The 19,267-nt window shown below is 40.2% G+C and overlaps 1 protein-coding gene across 1 annotated transcript in view; it reads left to right on the top strand.

The window, feature by feature from the left end:
* Positions 1 to 9,894, top strand: part of LOC139757339 (probable glutamate receptor) — a 77,022-nt gene extending 67,128 nt beyond the window's left edge. The window contains exons 10-11 of the mRNA XM_071677762.1: positions 8,924 to 9,074; positions 9,472 to 9,894. Coding sequence (XP_071533863.1) covers positions 8,924 to 9,074; positions 9,472 to 9,606 — 286 coding nt within the window. The 3' untranslated portion in view covers positions 9,607 to 9,894. The remainder of the gene's footprint in view (positions 1 to 8,923; positions 9,075 to 9,471) is intronic.
* Positions 9,895 to 19,267: the final 9,373 nt, after the last annotated feature.

Raw genomic sequence — 19,267 nt, 5'->3', positions numbered from 1 at the left:
GGTATGTATATTTGCGTGTGTGGACATGTATGTATATACATGTGTATGTGGGCGGGTTGGGCCATTCTTTCGTCTGTTTCCTTGCGGCACCTCGCTAACGCGGGAGACAGCGACAAAGCAAAATAAATAAATAAATAAGTATATATATATATATATATATATATATTTATATATATATATATATATATATATATATATATATATATATATATATATATATATATATATATATTTCTTTCTTTCTTTCTTTCAAACTATTCGCCATTTCCCGCATTAGCGAGGTAGCGTTAAGAACAGAGGACTGGGCCTTGAGGGAATACCCTCTCCTGGCCCAATTCTCTGTTCCTTCTTTTGGAAAATTAAAAAAAAAAAAAAAAAAAAAAAACGAGAGGGGAGGATTTCCAGCCCCCCGCTCCCTCCCCTTTTAGTCGCCTTCTACGACACGCAGGGAATACGTGGGAAGTATTCTTTCTCCCCTATCCCCAGGGATAAATGAATCATACATACATTAAATAACCTTACCAACCAGTCAACAACACAGTCACCCCCCTTCTTAACAAACTCCACCGCAACACCACCCAAACCCGCTGCCCCGCCGGCCCCCATCTTTCGCAAAGTCTCCACTACCTCTCCCCTGTTTACCAAATCATTCCACTATCCCCTTCACCCCGCACACCACCTCAACCAAAACACCCCACATCCGCCACTCCATCATCAAGCACACTCAACAAATCCCCAAAACACTCACTCCATCTCCCTCTCACACCACCACCACTTGCTATCATCTCATTAGCCCCCTTCACCGAAGCTCCCATCTGCTCCCCCGTCCCACGCACTTCATTCACCTCCCTACAAAACATCTTTTTATTCTCCCCAAAATCCAATGACACTCTCCCACCCAAACTCTCACCCGCCCCCCCTTTCACCTCCCGCACCCCTCTCCCGACCTCCCGCCTCCCTCCCCTACACATATATATATATTTTTTAAAGGGGAAGTAAATGTTTATAATTGTGATACTGGAGTGATAGTTTTCATACATGGTGCTTTGACAAGAAAATAGTGAAATTGGAAAAAATGTAGCTTAGACATTGAAGCTTATTGATACAGTGGTTAAATTGATGAGAACTACTATTGACTTTTGTGTAAATAAATTAAACATTTCCTTTTTCCATAGCCAGAGGTTGAACCATTATGTGACATTCATTTTTTTTCTTTCATTTCAAGCTAGAAGTTTCAGTTTTCTAAATTGTTTCTTACATTTTTCATATGTATATATATGTATGTGTGTGTGTGTGTGTATGTGTGCGTGTGTGTGTGTGTGTGTGTGTGTATGTGTATATGTATATATATATATATTATCCCTGGGGATAGGGGTGAAAGAATATTTCCCACGCATTACTCGCGTGTCGCAGAAAGCGACTAGAGGGGACGGGAGCGGGGGGCCAGAAATCCTCCCCTCCTTGTATTTTTTTTAACTTTCTAAAATGGGAAACAGAAGAAGGAGTCACGCGGGGAGTGCTCATACTCCTCGAAGGCTCAGATTGGGGTGCCTAAATGTGTTTGGATGTAACCAAGATGTGAAAAAAGGAGAGATAGGTAGTATGTTTGAGGAAAGGAACCTGGATGTTTTGGCTCTGAGTGAAACGAAGCTCAAGGGTGAAGGGGAAGAGTGGTTTGGGAATGTCTTGGGAGTAAAGTCAAGGGTTAGTGAGAGGACAAGAGCAAGGGAAGGAGTAGCAGTACTCCTGAAACAGGAGTTGTGGGAGTACGTGATAGAATGTAAGAAAGTAAATTCTCGATTAATATGGGTAAAACTGAAAGTTGATGGAGAGAGATGAGTGATTATTGGTGCATATGCACCTGGGCATGAGAAGAAAGATCATGAGAGGCAAGTGTTTTGGGAGCAGCTGAATGAGTGTGTTAGTGGTTTTGATGCACGAGACCGAGTTATAGTGATGGGTGATTTGAATGCAAAGGTGAGTAATGTGGCAGTTGAGGGAATAATTGGTATACATGGGGTGTTCAGTGTTGTAAATGGAAATGGTGAAGAGCTTGTAGATTTATGTGCTGAAAAAGGACTGATGATTGGGAATACCTGGTTTAAAAAGCGAGATATACATAAGTATACTTATGTAAGTAGGAGAGATGGCCAGAGAGCGTTATTGGATTACGTGTTAATTGACAGGCGCGCGAAAGAGAGACTTTTGGATGTTAATGTGCTGTGAGGTGCAACTGGAGGGATGTCTGATCATTATCTTGTGGAGGCTAAGGTGAAGATTTCTATGGGTTTTCAGAAAAAAAGAGTGAATGTTGGGGTGAAGAGGGTGGTGAGAGTAAGTGAGCTTGGGAAGGAGACTTGTGTGAGGAAGTACCAGGAGAGACTGAGTACAGAATGGAAAAAGGTGAGAACAATGGAAGTAAGGGGAGTGGGGGAGGAATGGGATGTATTTAGGGAATCAGTGATGGATTGCGCAAAAGAGGCTTGTGGCATGAGAAGAGTGGGAGGTGGGTTGATTAGAAAGGGTAGCGAGTGGTGGGATGAAGAAGTAAGAGTATTAGTGAAAGAGAAGAGAGAGCATTTGGACGATTTTTGCAAGGAAAAAATGCAGTTGAGTGGGAGACGTATAAAAGAAAGAGACAGGAGGTCAAGAGAAAGGTGCAAGAGGTGAAAAAAAGGGCAAATGAGAGTTGGGGTGAGAGAGTATCATTAAATTTTAGGGAGAATAAAAAGATGTTCTGGAAGGAGGTAAATAAAGTGCGTAAGACAAGGGAGCAAATGGGAACTTCAGTGAAGGGCGCATATGGGGAGGTGATAACAAGTAGTGGTGATGTGAAAAGGAGATGGAGTGAGTATTTTGAAGGTTTGTTGAATGTGTTTGATGATAGAGTGGCAGATATAGGGTGTTTTGGTCGAGGTGGTGTGCAAAGTGAGAGGGTTAGGGAAAATGATTTGGTAAACAGAGAAGAGGTAGTAAAAGCTTTGCGGAAGATGAAAGCCGGCAAGGCAGCAGGTTTGGATGGTATTGCAGTCAACTGTATTGTTGACTGGTTGGTAAGGTTATTTAATGTATGTATGACTCACGGTGAGGTGCCTGAGGATTGGCGGAATGCGTGCATAGTGCCATTGTACAAAGGCAAAGGGGAAAAGAGTGAGTGCTCAAATTACAGAGGTATAAGTTTGTTGAGTATTCCTGGTAAATTATATGGGAGGGTATTGATTGAGAGGGTGAAGGCATGTACAGAGCATCAGATTGGGGAAGAGCAGTGTGGTTTCAGAAGTGGTAGAGGATGTGTGGATCAGGTGTTTGCTTTGAAGAATGTATGTGAGAAATACTTAGAAAAGTAAATGGATTTGTATGTAGCATTTATGGATCTGGAGAAGGCATATGATAGAGTTGATAGAGATGCTCTGTGGAAGGTATTAAGAATATATGGTGTGGGAGGCAAGTTGTTAGAAGCAGTGAAAAGTTTTTATCGAGGATGTAAGGCATGTGTACGTGTAGGAAGAGAGGAAAGTGATTGGTTCTCAGTAAATGTAGGTTTGCGGCAGGGGTGTGTGATGTCTCCATGGTTGTTTAATTTGTTTATGGATGGGGTTGTTAGGGAGGTGAATGCAAGAGTTTTGGAAAGAGGGGCAAGTATGAAGTCTGTTGGGGATGAGAGAGCTTGGGAAGTGAGTCAGTTGTTGTTCCCTGATGATACAGCGCTGGTGGCTGATTCATGTGAGAAACGCAGAAGCTGGTGACTGAGTTTGGTAAAGTGTGTGAAAGAAGAAAGTTAAGAGTAAATGTGAATAAGAGCAAGGTTATTAGGTACAGTAGGGTTGAGGGTCAAGTCAATTGGGAGGTGAGTTTGAATGGAGAAAAACTGGAGGAAGTGAAGTGTTTTAGATATCTGGGAGTGGATCTGGCAGCGGATGGAACCATGGAAGCGGAAGTGGATCATAGGGTGGGGGAGGGGGCGAAAATTCTGGGGGCCTTGAAGAATGTGTGGAAGTCGAGAACATTATCTCGGAAAGCAAAAATGGGTATGTTTGAAGGAATAGTGGTTCCAACAATGTTGTATGGTTGCGAGGCGTGGGCTATGGATAGAGTTGTGCGCAGGAGGATGGATGTGCTGGAAATGAGATGTTTGAGGACAATGTGTGGTGTGAGGTGGTTTGATCGAGTAAGTAACGTAAGGGTAAGAGAGATGTGTGGAAATAAAAAGAGCGTGGTTGAGAGAGCAGAAGAGGGTGTTTTGAAATGGTTTGGGCACATGGAGAGAATGAGTGAGGAACGATTGACCAAGAGGATATATGTGTCGGAGGTCGAGGGAACGAGAAGAGGGAGACCAAATTGGAGGTGGAAAGATGGAGTGAAAAAGATTTTGTGTGATCGGGGCCTGAACATGCAGGAGGGTGAAAGGAGGGCAAGGAATAGAGTGAATTGGAGCGATGTGGTATACCGGGGTTGACGTGCTGTCAGTGGATTGAATCGGGGCATGTGAAGCGTCTGGGGTAAACCATGGAAAGCTGTGTAGGTATGTATATTTTGCGTGTGTGGACGTATGTATATACATGTGTATGGGGGTGGGTTGGGCCATTTCTTTCGTCTGTTTCCTTGCGTTACCTCGCAAACGCGGGAGACAGCGACAAAGCAAAAAAAAAAAAAAAAAAAAAAAAAAAAATATATATATATATATATATATATATATATGTATATATATATATATATATATATATATATATATATATATATATATATATATATATATATTCTTTCTTTCATACTATTCGCCATTTCCCGCGTTAGCGAGGTATCGTTAAGAACAAAGGACTGGACCTTTGAGGGAATATCCTCATCTGGCCCCCTTCTCTGTTCCTTCTTTGAGAAAAACAAAAAAAAACAAGAGGGGAGGATTTCCAGCCCCCCGCTCCCTTCCCTTTTAGTCGCCTTCTACGACACGCAGGGAATACGTGGGAAGTATTCTTTCTCCCCTATCCCCAGGGACCTATCCTCTGAAACTTACCAGTGTTTATATATATGTGGGGGAGAAAGGCTGAAGAGATGAGATACTTCAAGTGTCTGGGATATATCCCAGGTAAGAATGGTGATAAGGAAGGAGAGATAAAGAAGAGAGCAGTACAGGGTAGAAGAGTCACTGGGTCCCTTACTGAAAGGTTGCGTTGTGAGTATGGTAGTGAAGTAAGGATTAAGGGACAGCATAGCCCTCCTAGCCCCGACCAAAAACCAAAACAAGGAAGTAAGATGAGTCACAGAAGTCAAGAATCCAGGCTGAGGAAATGAGTCATTTGAAAGAAGCATGTGGTATGACTAAATGGAATGAAGAAAGTAATGAGGGGGTGTATGAGAGATGTGGTACAGCAGAGAATGGAAAGGAATGAATTGAGATGTGGTAAAGTAGGTGAATGAAATACTTCAAGGTAGCTTAGGCAAGCGGAAAGAATGCAAGAAGGGGAGTTTACTGGGACAGTGTATGTTTGGACAAATAAAGGGGTTGGTGTAAGAGGACGACCACCTGTGACATGGGGAAAGAGAGTGGACTACAGGAGGGAGAGAAATGGAAGAAGAATGTGTGGTATGGTGTATGTGAGGGAAGCATGTTGGGAGAGGGATAACTGGAGACTCTTTTGCCACGACCACCCCCTTGATGAGAGTTCCCAGAGAGAATAAGCGTCAGAGATACAGATAAACATATAGACAGATGAGTCTGTTAAGTAGGCAAAGAAACGTGTATACAAGAGTGATGGAGGTGACTAAATGCAGAATAATAAAGCAGCAAGTGGGTTTCAGGAAGGGGAGTGGAAGGGTGGATCATATTTCTGTGGTGAGAATGACTGTAGAGAAGTATCTAGCACAAGCTAAAAAGCTTACGTAGGTTTTATAGATATTGAGAAAATGCACAAAGAAGTTGAGTGGAATGATTTAAGGAATGAGTTTAAGATATACAAGGTAGGGGAGAAAATTGTTAGTTGGTGAGAAAGCATACTATAAAGGAGCAAATACATATGTAAGAGAGGATGAAGAACTGAGCAAAGGTTTTGGTATATATGTGGGTGTGAAACAGGGCTGTGCATTGTCACCATGGCTTTTTAACATATACGTATATGGAAGGAGTGATGAGAGACTGCCTCACTAACATGTGAAGTGCAGGCATTCTGTCCAAAACATGCAATTTCTCCTTGTCATACGTAACACCTGACAACACCTGACTTAAACAGCTCATTCTGTATAACTAGATTTTCCTGTGGTAAGCACTATGCACTAGCCCTGCTTTTTGGCTAAATGGTAGGGGCAGTAGGTAGGAACATCTAAGCAGGATTATTAAGTAAAAGTAGGTACGAGCATTAGACAGTAGTAGTCATTAGGAACATTAGGTAGAAGGCTCTGCAAACACTGCACTAGACTTGCCCTATGCCAGCGGCCTGTTAAGATCGAGGCACTAAAGGTTAAGAAGCAGCACTGGAGTTCTTTAGTTATGGAGACTGATGCCATGGCCAACCCTCTGAAGGAGTTCCAACTGGAATAGACATAGGAGATATAGATAGATAGAAAGCAAAAATAAGGATAAGGAGTGGAGAGATGGAGTGTAGTGCTGAGGTATGGAAACTAGTGACAACCTGTTTGAGGATAACACTGTGATGTTTGATGAGAGTGAGGAGGGGATGCAGAAGGTTGCAGAACGTATGTTTTATGATGCATGTAAGTGTAGGCAACTGAAGGTTATCGTGAGTAAATGTAAAATGAAGAAGCTACAGGGCTGACAGTTTCTGACAACAATGCTCATGTCAGATCTCTGACTGAAGGCTTTCTACATCCCAAACTAATTGTGAATACAATGAGCTTGGATCTATTCTACTTGAATCCTGCATGAAATAAACAATTAATTTCCACAATGCATTGCAAGAAGGAAACAACATACACAGACATCCTAAAAAGTCTTCTTCCACTTTCTAGAAGATCTAATACACACTTATATATATGTATATATATATATATACATATATATATTTTTTTTTTTTTTTTTTTCAAACTATTCGCCATTTCCCGCGTTAGCGAGGTAGCGTTAAGAACAGAGGACTGGGCCTTTTTTGGAATATCCTCACCTGGCCCCCTCTGTTCCTTCTTTTGGAAAATTAAAAAAAAAAAAAAAAACGAGAGGGGAGGATTTCCAGCCCCCCGCTCCCTCCCCTTTTAGTCGCCTTCTACGACACGCAGGGAATACGTGGGAAGTATTCTTAATCCCCTATCCCCAGGGATAATATATATATATATATATATATATATATATATATATATATATATATATATATATATATATATATATATATTTCTTTCATACTATTCGCCATTTCCCGCGTTAGCGAGGAAGCGTTAAGAACAGAGGACTGGGCCTTAGAGGGAATATCCTCGGATAGTTATATAAAAGGGAGATGAAATGAGTATTTTCAAGGTTTGTTGAATGTGTTTAATGACAGAGCGGCCGATTTAGAGTGCTCTGGTCGGAATGGTGTGCGAAGTGAGAGGTGGCCAGAGCGAATGGTTTGGTTAAGAGAGAAGAAGTTGTGGAAGCTTTGCGGAAGATAAACTCGGCAAGGCAATGGTTTTAGAGGGCATTGCAGTAGAATTCACTAAGAAAGGGGGTGAATGTGTTGTTGATTGGTTGATAAGGATACTAAATGTATGTATGATTCAGGGTTAAGTGCCTGAGGATATCCGGAATGCATGCATAGTACCACTGTACAACGGCAAATGGGATAAAGGTGAGTGTTCAAATTACAGAGGCATAAGTTTGTTGAGTATTCCTGGGAAATCATAATGGAAGGTATTGATTGAAAGGGTGAAGGTATGTACAGAGCATCAGACTGGGGAAGAGCAGTGTGGATTTGGAAATGATAGAGGATTTGTGGATCAGGTATTTGCTTTGAAGAATGTACGTGAGAAATACTTAAGAAAACAGATGGATTTGCATGTAGTATTTATTTTATCTCGAGAAGGCATGTGATACGGTTGATAGATATGCTTTGTGGAAGGTATTAAGAGTATACGGTGTTGGAGGTAAGTTGCTAGAGGCAGTGAAAAGTATTCATCAAGGATGTACTGCAGGTGTATGAGTAGGTAGAGAGGAGAGTGATTGGTTCCCAGTGAATGTCGGTCTGTGGCAGGGGTGTGTGATGTCCCCATGGTTGTTTGATTTGTTTGTGTGTGTAGATAACTTGAAGACAGCGTCATCAGTAAATGTTACCTGGAAAATCAGGTTATTGTTTACCCCTTTCATTATTGAAGGACTTTTGTCAAGATGTGATGTTTTCTTTTATAGGTGAAGTACTGAGCCAATTAGCCTGGAACCAGCGGATGTCCTTCATCTCTGAAGTTATGAATATCTAATGTTATCATGATAACTTGTTCTGGCTCTATAAACTATCATTCAGAAGAAATTTCTAAAATCTTCAAGTTTTTATATTCCAATGATCATTATTTACATATACTTTAACATTTCTGATTTCCATGAATACATGACAGAGTCTCGCTCGATATGCAGTATTGTTCATCTGATAAAGATTTCTCATTATGAAGACATTACAAGACAGTAAGGTATTGTGTGTGCCTCACTCCTCTCTTCATATCATAAAGTTCATCTTTAGACGCACATTCATATCTTAAGATGGACCTTACAACATCAGGTATGTGCAGGAGAATTGGTAGTATTATATCAACTGTTGCCACGACAGTCAACAGATTTTTGTTTCTCTCAGTTTTCCTTCCATTCTTCCGTCAACTACAAAATTTGTCTTTAGTGTCCTACGGAAAAGTCCTTCGTCTCTGTTTATACTAATTCCATAAAGTTGTCATTTCCTGGTGTATGTACAACTAACTGTTGGGTCAAGCAGACAGTATCTTAATTATGCTGCTCTTCCAGGAAAGGTGCGCCATTCTACCCACGTTTCAAGAAGGTCTTCTCTCGTCTGGAAGACGCTGGTCTCATAAGTTACCTGAAGAAGGATGTGATAAACAGACGCATTAGGGAGAACAGGAATGAGGCAACGCTGGACCTTCAGGTCACACCATCGGTAACCACAGGATGTTGAGTGCTTCTTTATCTTCTGATCAATTAGGATTCAAATTTTCTATTGATTATACTAACAAATTGGCATTACGTTGCTTTTGTGAGGCCACAGTTGTATATCCTGATCGACTCCAACTAGGTAAAATCTATGTGATATACTGTAGACACATTCAGCAAGTATTGTAGTACAAAGCATCTGGGTATTTCCTCATACTGGAGCCCATCGACACCTCATGAATGTATCATCTTTATAAGATTATATATCACGACATGTTACCTTCAGTCATTGCATACCACATTTACCTGTATCAGAAAAATCCAAACATCGTCAACATGATTTGCAGTACGAGTAAGTGATTAAGAAGTGTACTTAACATTAATATTTACATACGATTGTCCAGGAGGAGAGCAGTCAGGTGGTGCTGGGGATGCAGCACATGCAGGGAGCCTTCTACCTCCTGTTCCTGGGCTACGGCGTGTCTCTCCTCACTCTGCTCGGCGAGACCTTCCGTTGCTGTGGCTCCTCACCTCAGTGATGCTCCCTCAGTATGACTTAGGCTCGTAAGCTGTTGCTGAGGACAAGGAAATTCAGAAGTTCTAATGGTTGGAATCATGACTATTGCGACTACAGACAGGTAGTCTAAGCCTCCTGTCATCATCAGTTTCATAATGTACAGACAGTCGTATAAGCAAAAACCTCCCATGCGTAGAAAATGATATCGTTGCCTCATTGTGGCAAAGAAGGTTTGGAGCGATCGGTTATTTGAGACTACAGTGTACAAATGACGGTTACATTTTGAAAGATTAAATAAAACTAAGCGAAAACCAAACCCTTGTGTGTTTATACCATTAGTTCTCTTACCAACGGTGTTTTTTTTGGTCTCACATGATTATGGAGAAATTCATAAGGCTTAATCATGTTTTCTCAAAACTATAAATTCAAGAGAACAAAAAAATTCAGGTTAATAGACAGACACATTGGGAGACGCAGACACAAGTATTTTCAAGCGAAACTGTTTTTTTTTCATTTGAGTTTACAGTATGTGTTTGTTTGCGGAATTTATTATATATAATCAAAATTTTGTACAACAGCAGTAGGGACCTCTGAACTCGTGGTACCCCAACACAGGAATTTCCCATACGACAACTTGTGTACACCTCTAGCTTACACAACTTCATTATGTAGTTTATATCATTCATTCCACAACACTGATACTATAATAGAAGCAATTCCTGATATCTTTCCCCACACTTTACTCGCTAAAACTCATGTTATGGCTTGTGATTATTACATCTTTGCAGTTTTGGAAGAAATATTCATTGTACTCATGAACTGGTTCACTTCACGACTTAAAGGTTGTGATTAAATTTCGTTAATTTTCTCTCCAACATGTTGAACATATTTATGCCAAAGATCATCTCGTTGTGACTAAATTCACTTAATTCTGGCAACGCATATATATATATATATATATATATATATATATATATATATATATATATATATATATATATGAAGGCATGTACAGAGCATCAGATTGGGGAAGAGCAGTGTGGTTTCAGAAGTGGTAGAGGATGTGTGGATCAGGTGTTTGCTTTGAAGAATGTATGTGAGAAATACTTACAAAAGCAAATGGATTTGTATGTAGCATTTATGGATCTGGAGAAGGCATATGATAGAGTTGATAGAGATGCTCTGTGGAAGGTATTAAGAATATATGGTGTGGGAGGAAAGTTGTTGGAAGCAGTGAAAAGTTTTTATCGAGGATGTAAGGCATGTGTACGTGTAGGAAGAGAGGAAAGTGATTGGTTCTCAGTGAATGTAGGTTTGCGGCAGGGGTGTGTGATGTCTCCATGGTTGTTTAATTTGTTTATGGATGGGGTTGTTAGGGAGGTAAATGCAAGAGTTTTGGAAAGAGGAGCAAGTATGAAGTCTGTTGGGGATGAGAGAGCTTGGGAAGTGAGTCAGTTGTTGTTCGCTGATGACACAGCGCTGGTGGCTGATTCATGTGTGAAACTGCAGAAGCTGGTGACTGAGTTTGGTAAAGTGTGTGGAAGAAGAAAGTTAAGAGTAAATGTGAATAAGAGCAAGGTTATTAGGTACAGTAGGGTTGAGGGTCAAGTCAATTGGGAGGTGAGTTTGAATGGAGAAAAACTGGAGGAAGTGAAGTGTTTTAGATATCTGGAAGTGGATCTGGCAGCGGATGGAACCATGGAAGCGGAAGTGGATCATAGGGTGGGGGAGGGGGCGAAAATTCTGGGGGCCTTGAAGAATGTGTGGAAGTCGAGAACATTATCTCGGAAAGCAAAAATGGGTATGTTTGAAGGAATAGTGGTTCCAACAATGTTGTATGGTTGCGAGGCGTGGGCTATGGATAGAGTTGTGCGCAGGAGGATGGATGTGCTGGAAATGAGATGTTTGAGGACAATGTGTGGTGTGAGGTGGTTTGATCGAGTGAGTAACGTAAGGGTAAGAGAGATGTGTGGAAATAAAAAGAGCGTGGTTGAGTGAGCAGAAGAGGGTGTTTTGAAGTGGTTTGGGCACATGGAGAGGATGAGTGAGGAAAGATTGACCAAGAGGATATATGTGTCGAAGGTGGAGGGAACAAGGAGAAGAGGGAGACCAAATTGGAGGTGGAAAGATGGAGTGAAAAAGATTTTGTGTGATCGGGGCCTGAACATGCAGGAGAGTGAAAGGAGGGCAAGGAACAGAGTGAATTGGAGCGATGTGGTATACCGGGGCTGACGTGCTGTCAGTGGATTGAATCAAGGCATGTGAAGCGTCTGGGGTAAACCATGGAAAGCTGTGTAGGTATGTATATTTGCGTGTGTGGACGTATGTATATACATGTGTATGGGGGGGGTTGGGCCATTTCTTTCGTCTGTTTCCTTGCGCTACCTCGCAAACGCGGGAGACAGCGACAAAGTATAAGAAAAAAAAAAAAAATATATATATATATATATATATATATATATATATATATATATATATATATATATATATATATATATATATATATATATATATATATATATATATATATTGGAAAGAATCACAATTTTGCGCGTGACCAAGATATTCCTGAGTCCACGGGGAAAATGAAACACGAAAAGTTCCCAAGTACACTTTCGTGTAAAAATCACATCATCAGGGGAGACACAAGAGAGAAATATAACATTCACTTGATATGCATCGGAGAGACGAAGCTAGGACGCCATTTGGTAAACATATGATTGTCCAAAACATACAACGAACGTTCATTAACTTATCATTTTACAAATCTTATCAACAATAAAGTTATTTAATTTGTATAGACCATCACTAATATTAAGATTATAATTCTTTGTGTATTAAATAATAGAAGATTCAATGATATTTCTCTTGGTAATAGAGTTAGAGCTAATAACCGAGGTGGCGTTACTCCAGTCAATACAATGATCATAGTTTTTAACATGATTAAACAAGGCATTTGATTCTTGTCCCGTTCTTATACTATATTTATGTTGCTTAAGTCTAACAGAAAGATCCTTACCAGTCTGACCAACATAAAATTTATCACAGTTTCCACAAGGCACTTTATAGATACAACCAAGAGAATTTTCTGGTGAATTCCTGATTAAGATATTCTTTATAGTATCACTGTTGCTAAAGGCAACATTTACATTAAAGGATTTAAGCAACATGGGAAGCAAAGTGAAACTATTATTAAAAGGGAGAACTAAAAAATTTTTGGTGTCAATGGGAGGTTTGGGCTCAACTCTATGAAATGATTTCTGTGATAACTAGGGTACTTTAACTTAGATATAATAGAATATATCTTCTCAAACTCATCGTCAATAAACTCTGGACTGCAAATACGTAATGCCCTTAGGAATATAAATTGAAATGATAATAATTCAACTCTATCATTGTGAGATGAGTAATAATGGATATATGAGCATACATTGGTGGGTTTTCTCTATATGCTAAACTTAAACTTGTTTCCTTGTCTATGGATCATGCAATCTAAAACTGGTAACATAGAATTATTTCCATTATCTGCAGTAAATTTGATGGAAGATACTAGATTGTTAAGTAAGGGGAGAAATATTTGTAAATTTTCATTTGTTGGCCAAACACAAAGAACATCATCTACATACCTAAACCAAATTGCATTAGAAGGTAAGATATCCTTTAGTAATTTTGTTTCAAAAAATTCCATATAAAGATTACTTAGTACAGGTGAAAGAGAGTTACCCATTGCCATAACAAATTTTTGATTATAATAATCTCCATTTAATTGAAATACAGTCTTTTGTGCAGAATTTTATCCGTTCAATGAAATTAGACTTTGAAACAGGTAAATGAGTGTGGTTGAGAGAGCAGAAGAGGGTGCTTTGAAATGGTTTGGCCACATGGAGAGAATGAGTGAGGAAAGATCGACAAAGAGGATATATGTGTCAGAGGTGGAGGGAACGAGGAGAAGTGGGAGACCAAATTGGAGGTAGAAGGATGGAGTGAAAAAGATTTTGAGGGTTCGGGGCCTAAACATGCAGTAAGGTGAAAGGCGTGGAAAGAATAGAGTGAATATGGACGATTTGGTATACTGGGGTCGACGTGCTGTCAATGGATTGAACCAGGGCATGTGAAGCGTCTGAGTAAACCATTGAAAGTTTTGTGGGGCCTGGATGTGGAAAGGGAGCTGTGCTTTCGGTGCATTACATATGACAGCTAGAGACTAAGTGTAAAGAAATGTGGCCGTTTGTCCTTTCCTAGCGTTACCTCGATGGGGAGGGGGGATACTATTTCATGTGTGGCGGGGTGGCGACGGGGATGAATAAAGGCAGTAGATATGAACTATGTACATGTGTATATATGTATAATTCTGTGTATGTATATATATGTATACGTTGAAATGTAAAGGTATGTATATGAGCGTGTGTGGGTAGGTTGGACCATTCTTCGTTTGTTTCCTTGCGGTACTTCGCTAACGCGGAAACAGCAACAAAGTATGATAGAAAAAGATGTATATAATTTTTCCATGTACTAACGTTTCGTTTTGATAATATTGATCATATGACAAGATTAAGCAAAAATATTACGATCTCTACAGCATCACTAATGTTACAGAGGCTGAAGCGCCTGTGTCGTGCTTCCTCGTTATAAATACTGAGGACCGGCAGTAGTGCGGACAGTCAAGTGGAGTCACCAGTAGGGAGTCATTGACCGCTCCGGTATACACAGGTGACCAAGGTAAATGTATACAACATTTGGTTGATGATGAGTATATCATAGGTAAGAAGAACTGGGTAATTGTTTAGCGTTTGTAACAGGAACAGATAATTACGGATGATGTAGTAGCTTTACACTAAACGTGTTCCTCTCACACACTTCACCAGTGTCACTTCCTTTCTCCCTAACGTTTCTGACTCTACGACAGGATGTGTTCTTCATACAGTGTCTGTGACATGTTTAACTTCAAAAGATAATTTTCTTAGTGTGTCAATTTCAAGATAGAGTTATTCATTATACAATGTGCTTAATTTTTTTTGCTTCTTTCTAGTAACAAAGTTATATCTGATATATATCCATAGACACACATATATATATATATATATATATATATATATATATATATATATATATATATATATATATATATATATATATATATATATATATATTTTTTTTTTTTTTTCTTCTTTTTTTTTCTTTTTTATCTTTATTTTGCTTTGTCGATGTCTCCCGCGTTAGCGAGGTAGCGCAAGGAAACAGACGAAAGAAATGGCCCAACCCGCCTACATACACATATATATACATACAAGTCCACACACGCAAATATACATACCTATACATCTCAATGTACTTATATATTTATACACACACAGACATATACGTATATACACATGTACATAGATCATGCTGTCTGCCTTTATTTATTCCCATCGCCACCTCGCCACACATGGAATAACATCCCCCTCCCCCCTCATGTGTGCAAGGTAGCGCTAGGAAAAGACAACAAAGGCCACATTCGTTCACACTCAGTCTCTAGCTGTCATGTAATAATGCAACGAAACCACAGCTCCCTTTCCACATCCAGGCCCCACAGAACTTTCCATCGTTTACCCCAGACGCTTCACATGCCCTGGTTCAATCCATTGACTGCACGTCGACCCCGGTATACCACATCGTTCCAATTCACTCTTTTCCTTGCACGCCGTTCACCCTCCTGCATGTTCAGGCCCCGATCACTCAAAGTCTTTTTCACTCCATCTTTCCACCTAAAATTTGGTCTCCCACTTCTCCTCGTTCCTTCCACCTCTGACCCATATATCCTCTTGGTCAATCTTTCCTCACTCATTCTCTCCATGTGACCAAACCATTTCAAAACACCCTCTTCTGCTCTCTCAACCACACTCTTTTTATTACCACACATCTCTTTTACCCGATTATTACTGACTCGATCAAACCACCTCACACCATATATTGTCCTCAAACATCTCATTTCCAGCATATCCACCCTCCTCCGCACAACTCTCTCTATAGCCCACGCCTCGCAACCATTTAACATTGTTGGAATCAATATCCCTTCAAACATACCATTTTTTCCTTTCTGAGATCATATTCTCGAGTTCCACACATTCTTCAACGCTCCCAGAACTTTTGCCCCCAACCCACCCACCCACCCACCCACCCGACCCCACCCCTCCCACCCACCCTATGATTCACTTCCGCTTCCATAGTTCCATCCACTTCCAAATCCACTCACAGATCTCTAACACACTTCACTTCCTCCAGTTTCTCTCCATTCAAACTTACCTCCCAATTGACTTGACCCTCAACCCTACTGTACCTAATAACCTTGCTCTGATTAACATTTACTCTCAGCTTTCCTCTTTCACACACTTTAATAAACTCAGTCACCAGCTTCTGCAGTTTCTCACACGAATCAGCCACCAGCGCTGTATCATCAGCGAACAACAACTGACTCACTTCCCAAGCTCTCTCATCCACAACTGACTGCATTCTGTTAGACTTAAGGAATATAAATATAGTATGAGAACGGGACAATGCCTTGTTTGATCACGTTAAAAACTATGATCATTGTATTGACTGGAGTAACGCCATCTCAGTTATTAATTCTAACTATTACCAAGAGAAATATTATTGAAACCTATTAGTAAATACACAAAGAATTATAATCTTAATATTAGTGATGGTCTATACAAATTAGATAACTTTATTGTTGATAGAATTTATAAAATGATAAGTTTATGAACGCTCGTTGTATGTTTTGGATAATCATTATTAACTCTAACTCTATTACCAAGAGGAATATCATTAAATCTTCTATTATTAAATACACAAAGAATTATAATCTTAATATTAGTGATTGTCTATACAAATTAGGTAACTTTATTGTTGATCAAATTTGTAAAATTATTAGTTTATGAATGCTCGTTGTTTGTTTTGGACAATCATATTTTTACCAAATGGCGTCCTAGCTTCGTCTCTTCGATGTATATCAACTGACTGTTATATTTCTCTCTTGGGTCTCTCCTGATGATGTAATTATTGCACGAAAGTGCACTTGGGAACCTTATCGTGTTTACTTCTCCCCGTGGACTCATTGAAATATATATATATATATATATATATATATATATATATATATATATATATATATATATATTTATTTATTTTGCTTTGTCGCTGTCTCCCGCATTTGCTAGGTAGCGCAAGGAAGCAGACGAAAGAAATGGCCCAACCCACCCCCATACACGTGAATATACATACACGCCCACACACGCAAATATACATACCTATACATATCAATGTACACATATATATACACACACAGACATATACATATATACACATGTACATAATTCATACTGTCTGCCTTTATTTATTCCCATCGCCACCTCGCCACACATGGAATAACATTCCCCTTCCCCCTCATGTGTGCTAGGTAGCGCTAGGAAAAGACAACAAAGGCCCCATTCGTTCACACTCAGTCTCTAGCTGTCATGAAATAATGCCCGAAATCACAGCTCCCTTTCCACATCAATTCCCCACAGAACTTTCCATGGTTTACCCCAGACGCTTAACATGCCCTGATTCAATCCATTGACAGCACGTTGAGCTCGGTATACTACATCGATCCAATTCACTCTATTCCTTGCCCGCCTTTCACCCTCCTGCATGTTCAGGCCCCGATCACTCAAAATCTTTTCACTCCATCTTTCCACATCCAATTTGGTCTCCCACTTCTCCTCGTTCCCTTCACCTCCGACGCATATATTCTCTTTGTCAATCTTTCCTCGCTCATTCTCTCTATGTGCCCAAACCATTTCAAAACACCCTCTTCTGCTCTCTCAGCCACGCTCTTTTTATTACCATACATCTTTCTTACCCTTTTATTACTTACTCGATCAAAGCACCTCACACCATATATTATCCTGAAACACCTCATTTCCAACACATCCATCCTCCTCCGCAGAACCATATAACATTGTTGGAATCACTACTCCTTCAAACATACCCATTTTTGCTTTCCGAGATAATGTTCTCGACTTCCACACATTCTTTAACATTTCCAGAACCTTCACCATTTCCCCCACCCTGTGACTCACTTCCGCTTCCACGGTTCAATCCGCTGCCAAATCCACTCCCAGATATCTAAAACCCTTCTCTTCCTCCAGTTTATGTCCATTCAACCTTACCGCCCAGATGCCTTTTCCTTCAACCCTACTTTACCTAATAACCTTGCTCTTATCTACATTTACTCTCAGCTTTCTTCTTTCACACAGTATACCAAACTCAGTCACCAGCTTCTGCAGTTTCTCACCTGAATCAGCCACCAGCGCTGTATCATCAACGAACAACAACCAACAAACTTCCCAAGCCTCTCTCATCCACAACAGACTGCATACTTGCCCCTCTATCCAAAACTCCTGCACTCACCTCACTAACAATCCCATACATAAAAAATTAAACAACCATGGAGACATCACACACGCCTGCCGTAAACCGACATTCACTGGGGACCAAACACTTTCCTCTCTTGTTACTCGTCCACATGTCTTACATCCTCGAAAATAACTTTTCACGGCTTCTAGCAACCTCCCTCCCACAGCATAGACTCTTCATACCTTCCAAAGAGCATCCCTATCAGCTCCATCATATCCCTTCTCCAGATCTATAAATGCTACATATAAAATCAATTTGATTTTCTAAGTATTTCTCACATATATTCTTCAAAGCAAACACTTGATCCACACATCCTCTACCACTTCTGAAGCCACACTGCTCTTCCCCAATCTGATGCTCTGTACATGTCTTCACCCTCTCAATCAATACCCTCCCATATAATTTCCAACGAATACTCAACAAACTTATACCTCTGTAGTTTGAACACTCACCTTTATCCCTTTTGCCCTTGTATAACGGTACTATGCATGCATTCCGCCAGTCTTAAGTTTCCTAACCATGAACAATACATAAAAAGATTATCCTCACCAACAAGTCAACAACCCCCACTACCTTTTCTAATCTGCCCACCTCCCATCTTTCTCATGCCACATGGATATTTTGCACATGGTATGATTGCTTCCCTAAATACATCCTGTACCTCACCCACTCCCCTCACGTTATTTGCTCTTATCTTTTGCCATTCTACACCCGATCTCTCTTGATCCTTCCTCGCGCAAGGCAGCTTTCCAAGGTAACTTTCTTTCACCACTCTCTTTTTCCCAGTATTCTTTCTTTTTTGAAAACCTCTACAAATGTTTACTTTCACCTCTACAAGATAGTAATCATACATCCCTCCAGCTGCCCCTCTCAGCACATTAACATCCCAAAGTGCCTCTTCTACACGCCTATCGAGTAACACGTATCTAATGATGCCCTTTGACCATATCTCCTACTCACGTACGTATACTTATGTGTATCTCTCTTTTTAAACCAGGTATTCCGAATCACAAGTCTTTTTGCAGCACACAAATCTACAGGCTCTTCGAGATTTCCATTCACAATACTCTATACCTCATGTATACCAATTATACCGTCAAGTGCCACATTACTCACCTTTGCATTCAAATCACCCATCACAATAACCCGGTCTCGTGCATCAAAGCTGCTAACACATTTACTCAGCTGCTCCCAAAACACTTGCCTCCCATGATCTTTCTTCTCATGTCAAGGTGCATAGGTAC

This window comes from Panulirus ornatus, chromosome 25, assembly GCF_036320965.1.
Source record: "Panulirus ornatus isolate Po-2019 chromosome 25, ASM3632096v1, whole genome shotgun sequence".
NCBI lineage: Eukaryota > Metazoa > Arthropoda > Malacostraca > Decapoda > Palinuridae > Panulirus > Panulirus ornatus.
The sequence above is the reverse complement of the archived record's forward strand: the minus strand, read 5'-3'. Positions and strand labels throughout refer to the sequence as shown.